Source organism: Thamnophis sirtalis, unplaced genomic scaffold (genome assembly GCF_051295495.1).
Source record: "Thamnophis sirtalis isolate CommonGarterSnake01/CBP01778 unplaced genomic scaffold, rThaSir2_p1.2 scaffold_2, whole genome shotgun sequence".
In the NCBI taxonomy this organism is placed as follows: Eukaryota; Metazoa; Chordata; class Lepidosauria; order Squamata; family Natricidae; genus Thamnophis; species Thamnophis sirtalis.
The window spans coordinates 30,593,701-30,612,370 of NW_028261382.1; the positions used below are offsets into that span (position 1 = coordinate 30,593,701).

Below are 18,670 nucleotides of genomic sequence, written 5' to 3' on the forward strand. Positions count from 1 at the left end.
CCTTCTCTTCCTCCTTCTCCTTCTCCTCCTCCTCCTTCTCCTCCTCCTCCTCACTACTTCTTCTGCAAGAAAAATAGCAAGCTCAGAGAGCACTAAGAAACCTCCAGTCCTCCTCCTCCTCCTTCCTTTCTCCGCCTCCTTCATTCTGTAACTCCCACTCCCTTCTAGCACTGATGATGTTACCTAGTTGGGTAATGAAACATCTGCAAGAAAACAACCAAGCTCAGAGAGTACCAGGGACCTTTAAAAATTATTCACAGTCAAATCTTGCCTCTAAGATGTGGTTCTGGTCTTACTGAGCTGAAAAAGGAGTGAAATTTAGCATGGCACATGAGATTCTTTGTCTTTCCTATTTAATGTTCTCGATGCAAACTTTCCTCCGGACATGTTTAGTCACAAGCTCCCTGTGGGATGCTAAATCCTCACATCTGTGCACGTGAAATCCTTTTTTTTTCCATTTTTGTTTGTTTGCTTGTGTCTTGCCTCTAATGCTTTCCTGGGGTTCCTGAGCCTGTTATTAAATCAATATATCAGAAACAATCGAAATAACATGATAGTGCAAACCTCCAACTTGTTTGAAAAGCAAAGCAATCCACGGAAAAGTTAGACATTACAGGTAACCCTGACATTAAAACAATCTGTTTGTCAGGCCTGGAAGCCATCTTTTTCATTGGGCCACATTTGGCATTGGCATCCTTCAGTCTCCAAAGACGATGGTATCATGCTCTGAGAAGAGATCAAGGCTGGAGTGTCCTCTCCAGAGCACCAGGCCTGGGTAGATTAATATGGAGGATAGACTGTTATCCAAGCAGCAGATCCTCCCATCTCCACATGGCTGAAATAGTCCAATGGAACGGCAGAGCCATTCAGCTGCATCGCAGGAGTTACCAGAACCTGGTTGTACACAGTCATGAACTGTTTCCGGGACTCTGGCTCCGGATTTTGCCTGGAGGTTGACTCCGGAAGCCTTTTCCAGTAATGGATGTAGCCACAAGGCAGTGGAGGTTTGTAACCAGAGTTTCCCTTCTCCTAGAAGATGGTTCTGCCGCTTGATCTGCCGTTGGGGCGTAGAGCCTTCTTCCGCCTTCAAACCCGTTGAGCGTCTTCTCCCGTAACCCTGGGAAGCGGCCCTTACGAGGTGCTCCCAGCTGGGCCAACTGGACCAAGGTTTTTTAAGGAGGTGTTACTCCTCCATCACTCACCCTTTGTCCTGGCTTGTGACAGGCAGAGCTTCCCAAATGTTGGGCCCAAGATGGCAGGTTTTGCCACATTTACTGCTTTGGGAAAATGGGAGGGGTGGGTGGGAGATATATAGTCAAAATAACATTCCTTTCTCAGAGAGTGAAGGACATCTTGTCCTGCACCTGGAGTGGCATGACTGGGAGGCATCTCCAGTTGGGATGGTGCCTGATTGAGCCATGTGATTGACATGTGGGTTTGGACTTCCATTTGGGTGGGGAAAACCTGGAGCCATTCTGTCAGAGTATGAATATTCATGGACTGGAATAGATCAGCCAATGGGGACTGAATGGTCAGCCAGGGAACAAGGTCAGCCAACGAATAGGCAAAGCAACTAAGTCAGCCAATGGGAGCTTAAACAGATCTAACTCTGTGCAGAGAATTGAAACAGAAACTTAAGCCGTCTGCTGCTCTGAGAAGTAAACTAACTGCCTGTCTGGGCTTGTCTGCTGAAATGAAGCTAATTGCTTGTGTTTGCCTGTAACTCTCCTGCCTTGTGTTTACTTGGAAGAATCACCTGTTGGTATTGTACATTTATTCATCTATTCTTATGTATATAAAGAAGTTAATGAATCCAGCTGAATCAGTTATCCGTGTGTGCTTTCTGGATTTGAATTCATGCAACAAACTCTGACATTTTCAGATTCGGGTTTTCCCAGGTGTGCCAATATGTCACCTCTAATAAAATGGAACTTTGAGAAACTCTAGGCCTTGAAGTCTTCTTTTGTTGGGGGTGTTACCTAAAACCCTGACATCATATAACAACCAAGTGAAGTTACAAGGGCACTCAAAAATGAGGACTTACAGCTGGTCCTTGCAAACACAATTGTTGCAGCCATCCCTACAAGCAAGTGATCGAAATTGGAGATTTGGTAACTCGCGTGTATTTTCAACAATCACAGTGTCCCGAGGTCATATAATTGTGATTTTGCAACCTTCCCAGCCCGATGACAACAAGCGTAAAGGAATCTGAATTCTCTCAAGGGTTGCATTGTTCCCTGAACAGCTTCAGTGATTCGCGTATCAACGCTGCTGAAAAAAAATGTCCTAAAATCGGGCCTGACGTGCTGAACAGCCTCCTTGCTTAGTGATGGAAATTCTGATCGCCATTGTTTTTGGTCACCAACTTTGCAAAGAAAGATGTTGAGGTTTTGGAAGAAGATCAGAGAAGAGCAACTAAGGTGATCAAAGACCTGGAGACTCAACCATACCAAGAACGGTTGCAGGATTTGGGTCTGGCTAGTCTAGAGAAAAAAAGGGCAGGGGGAGACATGTTAGCAGTATTCCAATATTGGAGAGGTTGCTCCAAAGCACCCAAAGGCCAGACAAGGAACAATGGAGGATAACTCAACAAGGAGTGGAGCGACCTGGCAATACGGAGAGACTTCCTAACAGTGAGAACAATTAACCAGTGAAACGACCTGCCTCCAGAAGTTGTGGGTGCTTCATCATTGGAGGTGTTTAAGAAGAGACTGGAATGGTGTAGGGTCTCCTGCTTCAGCAGGGAGCTGGACTAGAAGACCTCCAATGTCCCTTCTATTGAACCAATAGAATGGCTTGCTCTCAGAAGTTGTGGGTGCTCCATCTCCAGAGCTTTTAAGAAGAAACTGGGCAGCCATTTGTCTGAAATGGTATACAGTTTTCTGCCTGAGCAGGAGGTTGCACTAGAAGACCTCCAAGGCCCCTTCCACCTCTGTTATTCTATTCTATTCTATTCTACTCTACTCTTCTATTCTATTTTTTCTATTCTATTCTACTCTATTCTACATTCTATTCTTATTCTACTCCTCTCTACATTCTATTCTATTTTTCTACTCTACTCTACATTCTATTCCATTCTATTCTATTTTTTCTATTCTATTATACTCTACTCTACATTCTATTCTATTCTATTTTTTCTATTCTATTCTACTCTACTCTACATTCTATTCTTATTCTACTCCTCTCTACATTCTATTCTATTTTTTCTATTCTACTCTACATTCTATTCCATTCTATTCTATTTTTTCTATTCTATTATACTCTACTCTACATTCTATTCTATTCTATTTTTTCTATTCTATTCTACTCTACTCTACATTCTATTCTTATTCTACTCCTCTCTACATTCTATTCTATTTTTTCTATTCTACTCTACATTCTATTCCATTCTATTCTATTTTTTCTATTCTACTCTACTTTCTATTCTTATTCTACTCTCTCTACATTCTATTCTATTTTTTCTATTCTATTCTATTCTACTCTACTCTACTCTACTCTACTCTACTCTACATTCTATTCTTATTCTACTCCTCTCTACATTCTATTCTATTTTTTCTATTCTACTCTACTCTACATTCTATTCCATACTATTCTGTTTTTTTATTCTATTCTATTCTACTCTATTCTACTCTACATTGTATTCTCTTCTACTCTACTCCACTCCACTCTACTCTGACTGCATTATAACTTTTATCTAAAACCATGTGTTGTATGCGTGCACAAGGGTGCATAGGGCCGTTCCTTCCTCCCAGCTTCCAAGTGGTTTCCAGCTGAAAATAATAGATGTTGGTGAGCTGTGGGGCTACAGTTACCCACCACGGTTTCTTGCAACATCTTACACCAGGTTGGCAAAGCGATCAGAGGAGACGGAAGTTGTTGCAATCCATTAGCAGCAGCCCTGTAAATAGTTACTAATGAGGGAGTTATACAGCAGCTGGGAGTACAAAGGTTTCCATTAATTATTCTGAGATGTAACTTCTAGATGGCGGAGGGAGTAGAAAAATGGAGGAGGTAAAAGGCAAACTTTTAAAGGTCGTTGGTAATGAGAAGGCTTGTTTATCCTTCTCTCCCATGGAGAACATTCCATCATTCTTGTCCATATACTTTTTGACTGATACGGAGTCACAATGTTGGTTGATTGTAGTTCTGGACTCCCCCTTCTAAACGTCACATTTTTAGAAGGATCCGGGCAAAACCTGAGCAAGTTCAAATCACTCTAGGTCTGCTTATAAGAGGCTGGTTTGAAGAAGACTTCAAACCCAAATGCAGTCGGGTGTCTTCTTCAAGTGGTTGAGGGCAGCTTCAGACCACTCTGTTCTGACTGGGGCTTCCCAAGAGCAGGAAGGAAACTCCTGGTCCCGACAAAAACTCCTTTTATTAATTGACTGTGAATTCTGCTCATTCACATCCAGCAAAGTCTTTCAAGGGAGGATTTACAGTCACAGACCTTATCTGGCTTGGAGAGCTGCCAGGCCGGTATCTGCAAAACTTGGCAAGGAGTCTTGGAGAGTCAGAAACCAATGAAGTGAACTAGTGATCTCCTGCAAACTCCACTCCCCTTTCGCTTCTCTTCATCGTCCACCTGTGGCCTTACTCCCAAGTCGACCCCTGTTCTTTAGCTGTACCCTTCATCTGGCAACTCTGTGCATGAGCATACTGGGAACAGGCTCCAGCTGTTCTTCTGCCTCACTGATGTCTGACTCTGAAGGCAGCTGATAACTGGCATAGGACTCTGGCCCCCTCTCTGCCTCCAACACAGAGCCCTCATCAGAGCCTTCCCCAGACTCCAGGACTGGCCCATGTTCCTCCCCAACCTCCTCACTGGTCACTGGCAGGCCACAACACACTCTTACATCATTTTGCATCCCTGGATTATAATAACCAAAGACCCCAAAATACTGACATAGTTAAAGATAGTCTCTCTCTCTTCCCAGGTCATCTTTCCTCAGTATTTGCAAGAGAAATTTGTGCACTTTCATATTTTGTTTTCAAGTTCTCCAAACGAAGCAGCTACTTTTGGGCCAATTTCCCCTCCCCAAGGAGATTCTTGCTCCCCTTCCCATCTCCTTTTCCCTCCCCTTCTGTGTCCCAAATACCATTTCTATCGATCGGGTTGCAGAAAATTAGGTCAAAGACAGCAAAATGATTTCCCAATGCAGGCGACAGAGATTTCTAATTCCGAAAGGCATCTCTTAAAGACTGTAACGACTTATTTTTTTTATTCCCCCCTTAATTCCAAGTTGCCATGGATGAGGCTATAAATGGAACTTGTCACCAAGGACTGAGCTGTACGCGTTGGCATCTTCATCTATAAGGGAGCTCTCTTTTTCTGATGCTAATCTTCTACGAGCTGGAAAATCCATCCCCTTCCCATCCATCAAACGTTTCCTTCAGTCTTCCTATTTAACATTCAGTAGATACGCGGTGGCTCAGTGGCTAAGATGCTGAGCTTGTCGATCAGAAAGGTCGGTAGCTCAGCGGTTTGAAATCCCCGGCGCCGCGTAATGGAGTGAGCTCCCGTGACTTGTCCCAGCTTCTGCCAACCTAGCAGTTCGGAAGCACGTAAAAAATTGCAAGTAGAAAAATAGGAGCCACTTTTGGTGGGAAGGGAACAGCGTTCCATGCGCCTTCGGCGTTTGATAGAATTTATTCCCAATCATATCATATTCTGTATCTTCTTGATCTTTAATTTTAAAGGTTAATCTAACCATTTTGGCACAGTCATTTTTTTTCTTCAAATCACAGCTTCCTCTGGTGGGATAGTCACATTTTTTCCAATACTTGGCATATATGATCCTTGCTGCTGTCAGTATGTGTAGAACTAAATATGTGGCCCCTTTATCATAGCCCTCTGGTAGTGTACCTAGGAGACATGTTTCTGGTTTCAACTCAATCTTCTGTTTAATTACCATTTCCAGGCAGTTTTTTATTTTCTCCCAATATTCTTTTGCTTTAATACACGTCCACCACACGTGGTCATCGGTGCCTGGAGTCTGACTGCATTTCCAGCACTTAGCAGACAGGGAATACCATATTTTGGAGTATAAGATGCACCGTAGTATAAGACGCACCAAGGGACTAATTTTTTAAAAAGGTTTTTATACTGTGCAGACCTCCCCAAAATGGCCCAATTTTTTTTCCAAAAAAGGGGCAAGAATAGCCTTTAGGAGGCTTGTAGAGTTGCTCCTGGGGGGTGGGGGCCCCAAAATGAGGAAAAAGAGCCCCCTTTTTCCACCTAAAGGCATGCATAGCCTTTAGGAGGCTTATAGAGTGCTCCTGGAGGCTGGGGGGGGGGGGAAATTGAGCAAAAACCAGACTGTTTCTCGCTCATTTCTGCCCTCCCTAGTCCCCAGGAACACTCTGAAAGCCTCCTAAAGGCTATGCACAGTCATTTTGGTGAAAGGGGGGGAGGGTTCTGACAAAAAATTGCTGCATTCAATGTATAAGACACACCCAGATTTTCACCCTCTTTTTTGAGGTGCCTCTTGTACTCCTTTAGGAGCATCACATGCTCCTAAAAATACCATAGTTCTTTTCTATTCTAAGTAAGGGGAGAAGAGAGGCATGAATCAGAGGCGGCGAGGACATTCGTTCTAGCGCTGATAAGCAAACTGAAATCGTATAACAATGCACGGCTTTTTAATCAAGGCCTGTCACTGTGTCTGTGTGTGTGAATGGAGGCGTTCTTGCTGAGATCCGGATGGTTAAATTCTTCCTCCAGTTCTTGATAAACTCCCGCTCCTTTGGATAAGATCTGAATGATACGAGGACAGCCTTCTCATTTTTTTGCCTTTTTAAACTGTTCCTTTCTGCCCCAGTGAGGTTTGCCTTTCCCTGCGGCTCAGGAGAACGGGAGACTGGGGATCACATGCTCCTTAGATGTTCCTCTTATACGGAGATTAGGAACAAAAACATATTCTGCCCATAACTGCTAGGTATCCTGGCCCTTTCGACACTACCTATCTCCGGTGGCTGCTTAAGGATAACTACAGTCCATAACTACAGTGCAGGTGGCCAGTGTTGTGGCTCAACAGTGGCCAGCAGAGCTGGCAGCAGATTCAGAGAGTGAGGAGGGTTGGGGAGGAACATGGGCCAGTCCTGAAGTCTGGGGAAAGCTCAGACGAGGGCTCTGCGTCGGAGGCAGAGAGGGGGCAAGGCCATCTGGTAGTTATTTTCTGCCTCCGGAGCCTCCAGAATCTGACATCGGGCAACACGTGTTTGGTAATTCTGCTTCACCAATAAATGGGTCTTCTTTTCAATCAGCTCCAGACTCCATTTTGTTTCCAATGTCTTTCTCCTGGCTTGCAGCCATATTCCTTCTAGATCTTTGGCCTGCCACACTTTCTATTATCCTATTTTGCCTTTTCTATGGTGGGAAAATGGGAGGGGGGGGGGGTTGTACGGAGTTAGATGCTATGTAACCAAAACAAAATCCCTTTCTAGAAAGCCAAGGTCATCCTTTGTCTCTGCACCTGACCGGAACTGGTTGGTTGGAAGCTGCCAGCCTGGCAGCGGGAGATTAGCAATAGCAATAGCAGTTAGACCTATATAGCACTTCATAGGGCTTTCAGCCCTCTCTAAGCGGTTTACAGAGTCAGCATATTGCCCCCACAGTCTGGGTCCTCATTTCACCCACCTTGGAAGAATGGAAGGCTGAGTCAACCTTGAGCCGGTGAGATTTGAACCGCCGAACTGCAGATAGCAGTCAGCTGAAGTGGCCTGCAGTACTGCACTCTAACCACTGCGCCACCTCGGCTCAGATTGGACCATGTGATGGATTTGTTGGTGTGGGAGCAAGATCTTGAACTTTCAACTGGGTGGGGAAAAACTTCAGATTTGGGTTTTCCCAGATGTGCCAATATGGCTCTCTTAATAAATTGGAACTGTGAGGAATACTTTGCCTTGGACTCTGATTTAGTTTTGGGTGCTGTTTGGAACCTTAAAATCAGATGGATATGTCTTCTCGTAGAAGAATAATTAACGAGGCTACGGTTTTCTGCTGCTTCATCCGCCACACTGACGATTTAGTCCTGCATCTGCCTGAGTGAGACGCGCAGACAAATATTTCAAAGATCCGCAGGAAGGCTGGACTTTTGGCAGTCCTTGTTCACCATCCTTGGTTACCTCCGGGAAGCTGATGGGCTTTGACAAGCCGAGCTTCTCGAATATGAAGAAACAGCTGCAGAGACACTACAGGCCTCGGGCTGCCCAGTGAAAACTGCCGACATGAACAGAAAGCATGGATTGCTGAACGATAGCATTGCCAGCCACTTGTGCACAACCATGGATGTCCACTTAGCCAAGAAAAGTTGGTTTCTTGCAGCGACCTTGCAAACGTTCATTTTGGTTCAGCTTCTGGGACAGCGGAACTACCAAAACAGCAGCTGGAGGGAGGCATTAAAAGTCCGCAAATTTATAGATTGTGTTCTCACAAGCTCTTCAATGAGATCAGATACAGAACCTTACAAATTTGTCAAACAATGAGCCCCGTTTGATTAGGGGGATGGGTTGGACTAGTGTTAGACATTCTCTTTATATATAGCACCACAGAGCAAACAAAGAGTACAGTCACTATGTGCTTTACTGCTCAGCTATTGAACTGTACCAGGAAACCGGAAACTCTACTCAGAACAAAAGAGCATAGAGTATATACCATAGATCCAAACCTGTAAATACTGCCATCTACTGGCTGAATACTACTGTAGTTGTTAAATGTCTATGGAGATTCTCAGTCATCCAGGTCATGGTTGTCCCAAGTTGTTGCCTAGAAATACATTCCATCAATGAACTCCAACAACTAGAAGACCTCCGTGGTCCCTTCCAGCTCCGTGATTCTATGATTAGAGCTTTCCGGATGTGAGGTTCAGCATGTTAGATCAATCTTGCTTGTTGGATTCTTTATGGTTCAATATTATTGTGGAAACCTCAAAAGCAGGTCAGCTTTCCCACCACACAAGCTAAGCCCTGGTGAATCTGCTAGAGAAGTCAAGGGAGACTCTCTCTCCTTGTCCTATTTTTGATCTCCCTTTCTCTCTTCTTTCTCTCTTCCCTGCAGGTCTCCAGGTCATCTTTCCTCAGTATTTGCAAGAGAAATTTGTGCAGTCAGCACTGAGTTACATCATGTGCAACGGAGAAGGTGAATACATTTGCCGAGATAGCCAATGCGGATGCCAATGTGCCGAAGAGTTTCCCCAGTGCAATTGTCCCATCACCGACATCCAAATAATGGAATACACCTTGGCTAACATGGCCAAATCTTGGACAGAGGCCTACAAAGATCTAGAGAATTCAGGTAATTGTGGGGAAAGGCAAGAGTGTTTTGGTGGGATGACATAGCAAGTAGCTTTTGTTGTTGTTAGTCACTAAGTTATGTCCAACCCATCGCGACCCCATGGACAACATTCCTCCAGGCCTTCCTGTCCTCCACCATCCTCTGGAGTCCATTTAAGCTCACACTGACTGCTTTGGTGACTCCATTCAGCCACCTCATTCTCTGTGGTCCCCTTCTTCTTTTGCCCTCCATCATTCCCAGCATCAGGCTCTTCTCCAGTGAGTCCTTCCTTCTCCTTAGGTGGCCAAAGTACTTGAGTCTCATCTTCAGGATCTGGCCATCTAAAGAGCAATCAGGGTTGATCTCCCCTAGGACTGACCGGTTGGATGGCCTTGCAGTCCGAGGGACTCATAGGAATCTTCTCCAGCACCAGAGTTCAAAGGCCTGCATTCTTTGGCACTCAAGCCTTTCTTATGGTCCAACTTTCACAACCATCCATTGCAACTGGGAAAAACAGCCTTGGCTATAAGCACATGTGTTGGCATGGTGATGTCTCTGCTTGTTAGTCGGGTGTCTAGATTTGCCATAGTGGTTTTACATCCAGTCAAATTAGCCCTTTGGAAGATACCAAAACTCTGATGCTCAAAGAGGTCCATGGAGATTCTCAGTCATCCAGGTCATGGATGTCCCAAAGGTGGGTTTTCAAAAGTTAACCGGAGTTTATTTTTCCTTGAAGAAGTTTCACTTCTCATTCAAGAAGCTTTTTCACACCTGAAGAAGCTTCTTGGATGAGAAACAAAAAAGTTTCTTGGAACGGATTAAGCTTCTTGGGTCAGAAGCAAAATGTCTTCAAGGAATGTCCAGTTGCCTTTTGGAAAAGCACCTTTCTCATCATTGGTGGTGAATCCTTGAGCTGGAGATCTCCTGAGCATTAGTCCTTGGACTTTCTCTATAGGAAGTGGGTGTTGAACTCTGGTTCTTTCTCATGGAATCCAAGGACTGGAAGGGGCCTTGGAGGTCTTCTAGTCCAACCTCCTGCCCAAGGCAGGAGTTCCCTCTGGGGATTCCTCAAACTGGAGACCCTGAGCATTGAGCCTTGTACTTACTCTATGGGATGTGGGTGTTAAACTCTGATTCCTTCTCATAGACTCCTAGGACTGAAGGGGGCCTTGGAGATCTTCTAGTCCAACCCTCCACCACAGCCCAAGGCAGGAGTTCTTATACCATCCCAGACAAATAGTTGTCTGACCTTTCCTTGAAAACCTCAAGAATGTAGATATGCCCAATATTCCATGCTGGGAAGTAAGATGATATATATGGTTTTCCCGTCAAATGATCCCCTCTTGGAATTACCTGCATGTAGATGTGTTTGTGTGCATGATTTTCCTAGATGAATTTAAGTCCTTCATGAAGAAACTACCTAACAACCATTTCCTGACCATTGGGAGCATCCATCAGCACTGGGGGAATGACTGGGACCTTCAAAACCGCTACAAGCTCTTGCAGAGCTCCATGGAGGCCCAACGGCAGAAGATCCAACGCACTTCCCGTAAACTCTTTGGCCTCAGCATCCGTTGTCGGCACAATCCACACCACCAGCTGCCTAGGGAAAGGTACTGGCCTTCTGCTTTTAGCTGGTGGATGGGTGTCCTCTACTTGAGACCACAATTAGGATCAGAATTCCTGCTCCTAAACATACCTGCTTAGTGACACAGCCAAGGTATAAGCAGATCCTCTAAGGCCATGCAGGTAGAGGGATGATGTTGAAGAGCAGGAACAGTGCTTAGACTTATATACCGCTTTAAGGTGCTTTACAGCCCTCTCTAAGTGGTTGACAGAGTCAGCATCTTACCTCCCCCCCCCCAGTCTGGGTCCTCATTTTACTGGCCTTGGAAGATGGAAGGTTGAGTCAATCTTCTAACTACTGTGCCAGCATAGCTTAGGATAGGATTGGGTAGGGTAGGATAGTATAGTGTTAGGAATAGTGTTAGGGTTAGGATAGGAATATGATGAATTAGAATAGAATTAAATGAATTAGAATGGGAATGGAATGGGAATGGAATGGAATGGGAATGGAATGGGAATGGAATGGGAATGGAATGGGAATGGAATGGGAATGGAATGGGAATGGAATAGAATGGAATAGAATGAATTGGAATGGAATAGAATAGAATGAATTGGAATTCGATGGGGTGGGATAGGATAGGATAGGATAGGATAGAATAGAATAGAATAGAAATGAATTGGAATGGAATAAATTGGAATTGGAATTGGATGGGATGGGATGGGATGGGATGGGATGGGATGGGATGGGATGGGATGGGATGGGATGGGATGGGATGGGATAGGATAGGATAGGATAGGATAGGATAGGATAGGATAGGATAGGATGGAAAAGAATGGAATGAATTAGAATTGGATGGGATAGGATGGGATAGGATGGGATAGGATGGGATAGGATGGGATAGGATGGGATAGGATGGGATAGGATGGGATAGGATGGGATAGAGTAGAATAGAATAAAATAACAAAAGCACTGTTGCCTCCCACAATCTTCATTTTACTGACCTCAGAAGGTTGAGGGTTGGAAGGGACAGAAGACTGTGTCAACCTTGAGCCGGTCAGGATCGAACACCTGGCGGTGGGCAGAGTTTGCCTACAATCCTACATTCTAACCACTACTCCGTCCACAGCTCTCTTTTTTTTTAAAGTTGAGAGTCCCATCCTAACAATCAGAGTTTGCTTGGCTCAAGTCTGTGTGGTTTTTCCTCCCCTAAAAATAAGGAGCCGATTTTGCAACCCACCTACCCACCCCCAATCGTTGCTAGAAGGTTACCAAATATCCTTTGCACCCAATTAGTCCCCGAGAAAGCATCGTCCCCCAGGGCATTTTGGGCTGCCCGAATGCTCTGGACAAGAGACAGAAATATTTAATATGTGGGGCAGGCTTCCAAAAGATAGAGCGGTAATATTAACAGTGTAAGATTTCTTCCCCGTGCCATTCACAAAGCTCTAATAGAAATAGCATGTTCTATATTCAGATTATGGCCTGAAGCAATACTCTGACACTCAACTACCCTTTATGGAAATGAAGGCAAATAGAACGGAAAGCAAAAAACAAGAGAGAGAGAGAGGGAGGGAGGGAGAGAGAGAGAGAGAGAGAGGGAAAAAAAATTGTATTTAACTTAGCTCAGTGGCTAAGACACTGTGCTTGTCAATCAGAAAGGTCAGCAGTTCAGTGGCCCTTGTAACTGTCATAAATTGAAGATTAAGGGATGCGGTGGCTTAGTGGCTAAAATGCTGAGCTTGTCGATCTGAAAGATCAGCAGTTTGGCGGTTCGAATCCCTAGTGCCGCATAATGGAGTGAGCTCCCATTACTTGTCCCAGCTTCTGCCAACCTAGCAGTTCGAAAAGCACGTAAAAAATGCAAGTAGAAAAATAGGAGCCACCTTTGGTGGGAAAAGAACAGCGTTCTGTGCGCCTTTGGCGTTGAGTCATGCCGGCCACATGACCCCAGAGACGTCTTCAGACAGCGCTGGCTCTTTGGCTTTGAAACGGAGATGAGCAGCGCCCCCTAGAGTCGGGAACGACTAGCATCTATGTGCAAGGGGAACCTTTACTTTTGCCTATTGGTTCGAAAAGTCATGCGTTTAAAAAAAGAAGCTCTTTTCACTCTTGTTTGCTTCTGCTTTTTTTCCCCCTTCGCCTGGCACATCTAGAGTTTTGTTTGCAAAACAAGCCCAGTCAATGCATTAATTAAAAACAACGCCAGAGGTGACTTGGATGAAAAAGGGAAGGAGCGGAGCTGAGGATTCGTTGCTGACCTGGTTTTATAATTTCTGAATGGGAAGCGTTGCATGATTTATAAAGGCCCTGGGCACAGCGGCTGACTGTAAGAATCCAGGGTTGGAAGGGGTTGCCCTGCATATGTAAAAAAAACAAACCTCATTTCCCCCCCAGGGATGTACCAGGCGCAATGGCTCAGACGCTGAGCTTATTGACTAGAAAGGTCAGCAGTTTGGCGGTTCGAATCCCTAGCGCCACGTAACGGAGTGAGCTCCCATGACTTGTCCCAGCTTCTGCCAACCTAGCAGTTCAAAAGTACATAAAAATGCAAGTAGAAAAATAGGAACCACCTTTGGTGGGAAGCTAACAGCGTTCCGTGCGCCTTCGGTGTTGAGTCATGCCATCCGCAGGACCACAGAGACATCTTCGGACAGCGCTGGCTCTTCGGTTTTGAAATGGAGATGAGCACTGCCCCTTAGAGTCAGGAACGACTAGCACTTATGTGCGATGAGAATCTTTTTACCTTACTGATAGCAGTTGCTAACAGACGAGAAACTGAGAAATGGAAGGGGGAGAGAGGCTGGCGCCAAATTCAGACTAGATCTAAACGACCAAAAAGCATATCGGGTTTATGGGTGTGGATGTGAGAAACTGGTCAGGTTCCGAAGGGTGAGGTGATTTGGTCGAAAGCCATCCTTTAGGTTGATTAGAAGGCATGCAGTTGAGTTGGAGAAACAGAACCTGGGCTAACCCAGCCATTGAGGTTCCTCAGAAGTACTTAGAGATGTGATAAGAGGATGCTCTCTTATAGCCTATGCTTTTGTCACTTGTAGGACGATACAGCAGTGGCTCTCCTGTGTCCAATCTTTGCTCTACTGCAACGAGAATGGCTTCTGGGGGACCTTTCTGGAGAGCCAACGGAGCTGCGTCTGCCATGGGAGCACCAGCCTGTGCCAACGGCCCATCCCGTGCATCATCGGCGGCAACAACAGCTGTGCCATGTGCAGCTTGGCCAACATCTCCCTCTGCGGCTCCTGCAACAAGGGCTACCGCCTCTCTCGGGGCCGCTGCGAGCCCCAGAACGTGGACTCCGAGCGCAGCGAGCAGTTCATCAGCTTCGAGACCGATTTGGACTTCCAGGACCTGGAGCTGAAGTACCTCCTCCAAAAGATGGATTCCCGCTTGTACGTCCATACGACGTTCATCAGTAACGAGATCCGCCTGGACACCTTCTTCGACCCCCGGTGGCGCAGGCGCATGTCCCTCACCTTGAAGAGCAACAAGAACCGGATGGACTTCATCCACATGGCCATCGGGATCTCCATGCGCATCTGCCAGATGCGCAACAGCAGCCTGGACCCCATGTTCTTCGTCTACGTGAACCCTTTTAGCGGGAGCCACTCCGAAGGTTGGAATATGCCCTTTGGTGAGTACGGCTACCCGCGTTGGGAGAAAATCCGCCTGCAGAACAGCCAGTGCTACAACTGGACTCTCTTGCTGGGGAACCGGTGGAAAACGTTTTTCGAGACTGTCCACATCTACCTGCGTAGCCGGACTCGGTTGCCTTCCTTGATGCGCAACGAGACGGGTCAAGGACCTGTGGACCTATCCGATCCCAACAAGCGCCAGTTCTACATCAAAATTTCGGACATTCAAGTGTTTGGATACAGCTTGCGCTTCAACGCGGATCTGTTGCGTAGCGCCGTGCAGCAAGTCAACCAGTCCTACACACAAGGTGGGCAGTTCTACTCCTCTTCCTCGGTCATGTTGTTGATGTTGGATATACGGGATCGAATCAACAGGTTGGCACCGCCGGTAGCTCCTGGGAAGCCCCAGCTAGATCTCTTCTCTTGTATGCTCAAACACCGTCTGAAATTGACCAACACCGAGATCATCCGGGTAAACCACGCGCTGGATCTATACAACACCGAGATCCTTAAACAATCGGATCAGATGACTGCCAAGCTCTGCTAACCCTGATTTTATGTACTCATCTATAAGAACTAATCCTTCTTTTTTTTTTTTTTTTGCTGTAAACAGACACACTCGAACAAAAAAAAAACGACAAAAGGAAAATCAAGCGACGTTTAAAAACAACAAGAAAAAAAAGATTGAAACAAAAATACGGAGGGGGAATTAAAAATGTAAAATGTAATTAATAAAGGAAAGTGTGGGAGGGAAGAGAATCGGAGGTCCTCATTGACCGGGAAATGGATTGGGCGTCCGTGTCAACGAGACGAGCGTGTTTTGTTGAGCCTCTAATCACACACAACACACACAAAAGGAGGTCAGGATGTGAATTTCCACAAGGTGGTTGCTCCATTGGGTTTGGAAGCGGCAGAGATGGGTGGGGGAATAGATGGTCTTTGGAGATCTCTTGTATGTAACTGTAAAGATTTCAGCTATGCAGGTGCCAAACAGAAGACGATAAGAGTGTGGAAGAAAGAGAGAAATTCTGTGTACATGTACAAAGAATTGCCGTTTCTCCCAGTTGGGGGCAAATGGCCAAAGATAAAACATATTTCTTTTGTGAAGTGTGAGAGCAGTTTTATTCTCAATCATTTTGTCTGCCATCCTAAGATAAACTGGGTTTTTTCCCCCCTCTTCCATACTGAGATGAAGGAGTCAAATCATGATTATTAGGTTGGTCGGTTGTGCTGTAATCTCTTTTTAAAAAAGGAAGAAAATTGGAGTTAGGTGTATGCGGGGATTTGATTTGGAGATGGCATTATTGAGTTTCCAAACTGAATTGACTATCTGAATCAAGTTGATGCAGTATAAATGATCTCCTTGAGTTGGTGGCTTCTGGCATGGTCCCTCAACCTGGATGGCCTTTGTCACATACATTTCCCCGCTAAACAAATTGACTGTCCAAATCAGGTGGATTTAATCTGATGATTAGATCTATAACAGTGTTTCTCAACCTTGACAACTTGAAGTCCACAGGACTTCAAGTTGCCAAGGTTGAGAAACACTGATCTATAAATACAGATTGAATGGATAAAGAAGGAAACAGAAGCAAATTTCAATTCCAAATAGAGCTGGAAGGGACCTTGAAGGTCTTCTAATCCAACCCCCTGCTCAAGCAGGAGACCCTACACCATTTCTGACAGAGGGCAGTCCAGTCTCTTCTTGAAAGCTTCCAGGGATGAAGCTTCCACAATTTCTGAAGGCCACTTCTATTGTTCTCACGGGCAGAAAATTTCTATTTCTAGGTTGAATCAATCAATCAGAATAGAGCTGGAAGGGACCTTGTAGGTCATCTAGTCCAACCTCCCACCCAAGCAGGTGACCCTACACCATTTCTGACAGAGGGCAGTCCGATCTCTTCTTGAAAGCCTCCAGGGATGAAGCACCCACAGCCTCTGAAGGCAACTTCTGTTCCATTGGGTTGATTGTTCTCCCTGTCAGGAAATTTCTCCTTAGTTCTGGGTTGCTTCTCTTCTTGATTAGTTTCCATCCATTACTGATTATCCTGCCTTCTGGTGCTTTGGAAAATAAGTTGAGCCCCCTCTTGTTTCTGGCAGCCCCTAAAATACTGGATACAAATTGTGCATTTGTATTAGTTCTCTTTTTTTTTTTGGACTATTTTTCTATAAATGTGTTTTTATTTTTCCATTTTCATTTCGTACAGTCACATATATACTGTGCATAACCGGGGCCATATAACATTAAACAATAAACATAGCTATTCCTCTTGTCAACAATACCCCCCAAAATACAAACCCAATGTACCACTTCGACCCTCCATACACCCTTTCTTTCGCCCTCTTCCAACTTTCCTTTTAAAAAAATGTCTATAAATGGGTATAATCCGATTTCAAGTAAATTCCCACCATTGTTTTCCTATCATTTGAAACAAAGGAGGATCTATTGTTTTACCTCCCCAATAGGATCATAAATATGTATGGAAGTGAAACTCATTGGATTCATGAGCTGACCAACAAACAATTAAACCAGCATTAGTGATGTCCATAACCAAACATTATATTAAAATGCCTGTGGAGATTCTCAGTCATCCAGATCATGGTTGTCCCAAAGATGGTTTTTCAAGAGGCCATGGGACTTCCTTTGTTTTTCCTTGAAGAGGTTTCGCTTCTCCTCTAAGAAGCTTCTTCAGTTCAGACAACAGAGAATTGAAGAAGCCTCTTAGATGAGAAGCGAAACCTCTTCAAGGAAAAACAAAGGAAGGCCAGTTGAAAAAGCACCTTTGGGATTCCCAACATGGCAATACGTATCCAAAGAGGCAACCACATGAATGCCTCCATTTCGTCCTTGGGTCAAGTTGTCTTCTGTGATTTCATAAATGGTGGCATATATGGGAGATCGTCATGAAAATGTCGTCGTTTGATTCTTCCCCATAAATGTTCAGGACTTACATAGGTCAATTTCTATTTACTGAGAACAATGTCCCTGCAAGCAGCATAAATTAGATCTCTTACAACATATGTAGTTTTGTTCCATTCTAGATAAAGAGGAATAACCGTAGCTATTGAAATGAGGGGCCTTTGGTGCTCTCTGAGCTTGTTTTCTTGGTCTTTTCTAGACCAAGACAAGTCAAAAAAAGGCCAGGGAATTTCTAGAAGCCTGGCACTCGGATACATTAGCCATCAACAGACACATAGACATTAACAACATCTACAGACAATGCAAAAAAGTAACAACCAAGCCAGTGGTGAGTTTCAAAACTTTTTCAAACCTACTCTGTGGGTGTGACCTCCTTTGTGGGAGTGGCTTGCCGGCCATGTGACCTGGTGGGAGTGGCTTGCTGAGCATGTGTTTTCTTTCTTTCTTTCTTTCTTTCTTTCTTTCTTTCTTTCTTTCTTTCTTTCTCTCTCTCTTTCTCTTTCTCTTTCTCTCTCTCTTTCTCCTTCCTTTTGTCTCTCTGTCCCTTTTTCCTTTTTTTCTTTCATCTCTCACTTTTTCTTTCTTTTTTTCTTTATTTCTTTCTTTCTTCCTTTCTTTCTCTTTCTCTCTCTATGTGAGTCTGTCTGTCTGTCTGTCTGTGTCTGTGTGTGTCAGTGGTGGGTTTCAAAAATTTTTGGAACCTTTTCTGTAGGTGTGGCCTGCTTTCCGGGCCCACTGGTGGAACCTCTTCTAACCGGTTCGGTAGATTTGACGAACCGGTTCTACTGAACTGGTGTGAACTGGCAGGAACCCACCTCTGAATCAAGCGGCCCAAAAGAGAAGAAAACGACTCCAGCACCTCTCCATTAGCAATTGGCCCCCAGTTCATCATAGATTAACTCCAAAATTAACATCAGACCAACAATCAAGTAAGCAATACCCCAATCAAGCAACCGCCAAAGAATCCAACAGCCCGACCAAGGGATCTTCGAGAGCATCAATAGCCCTCTTTCTTCCATTCTGTCTTGAGTCCAGCATCCATCCATCAAATGCCTACTTATCAACCTAAATCAATCCACTGCAGGATGACACCTTAGTTGAAGATTATGGACCATAAGCTCCATCATGGTCCAGTGCATGTTGGTTGATTTATGGGTTGTTGTTTTTTACTCCCCAGGGCTCAGACTGAGTGAGGTTGACTGGCTGAAGTCATCCAGCTTACTTCCATGGTTAAGGGAGACCTAGAACCTAGGTCTTTCATGTCT

The 18,670-nt window shown here is 44.9% G+C and overlaps 1 protein-coding gene across 1 annotated transcript in view; it reads left to right on the forward strand.

The window, feature by feature from the left end:
* The window catches only part of BRINP1 (BMP/retinoic acid inducible neural specific 1), a 96,818-nt gene extending 81,226 nt beyond the window's left edge, over positions 1-15,592 (forward strand). Inside the window, exons 6-8 of the mRNA XM_087704648.1 lie at positions 9,056-9,292; positions 10,662-10,884; positions 13,892-15,592. Of these exons, the coding sequence (XP_087560774.1) occupies positions 9,056-9,292; positions 10,662-10,884; positions 13,892-15,032 (1,601 nt within the window). The 3' untranslated portion in view covers positions 15,033-15,592. The remainder of the gene's footprint in view (positions 1-9,055; positions 9,293-10,661; positions 10,885-13,891) is intronic.
* The last annotated feature ends 3,078 nt before the right edge of the window (positions 15,593-18,670 follow it).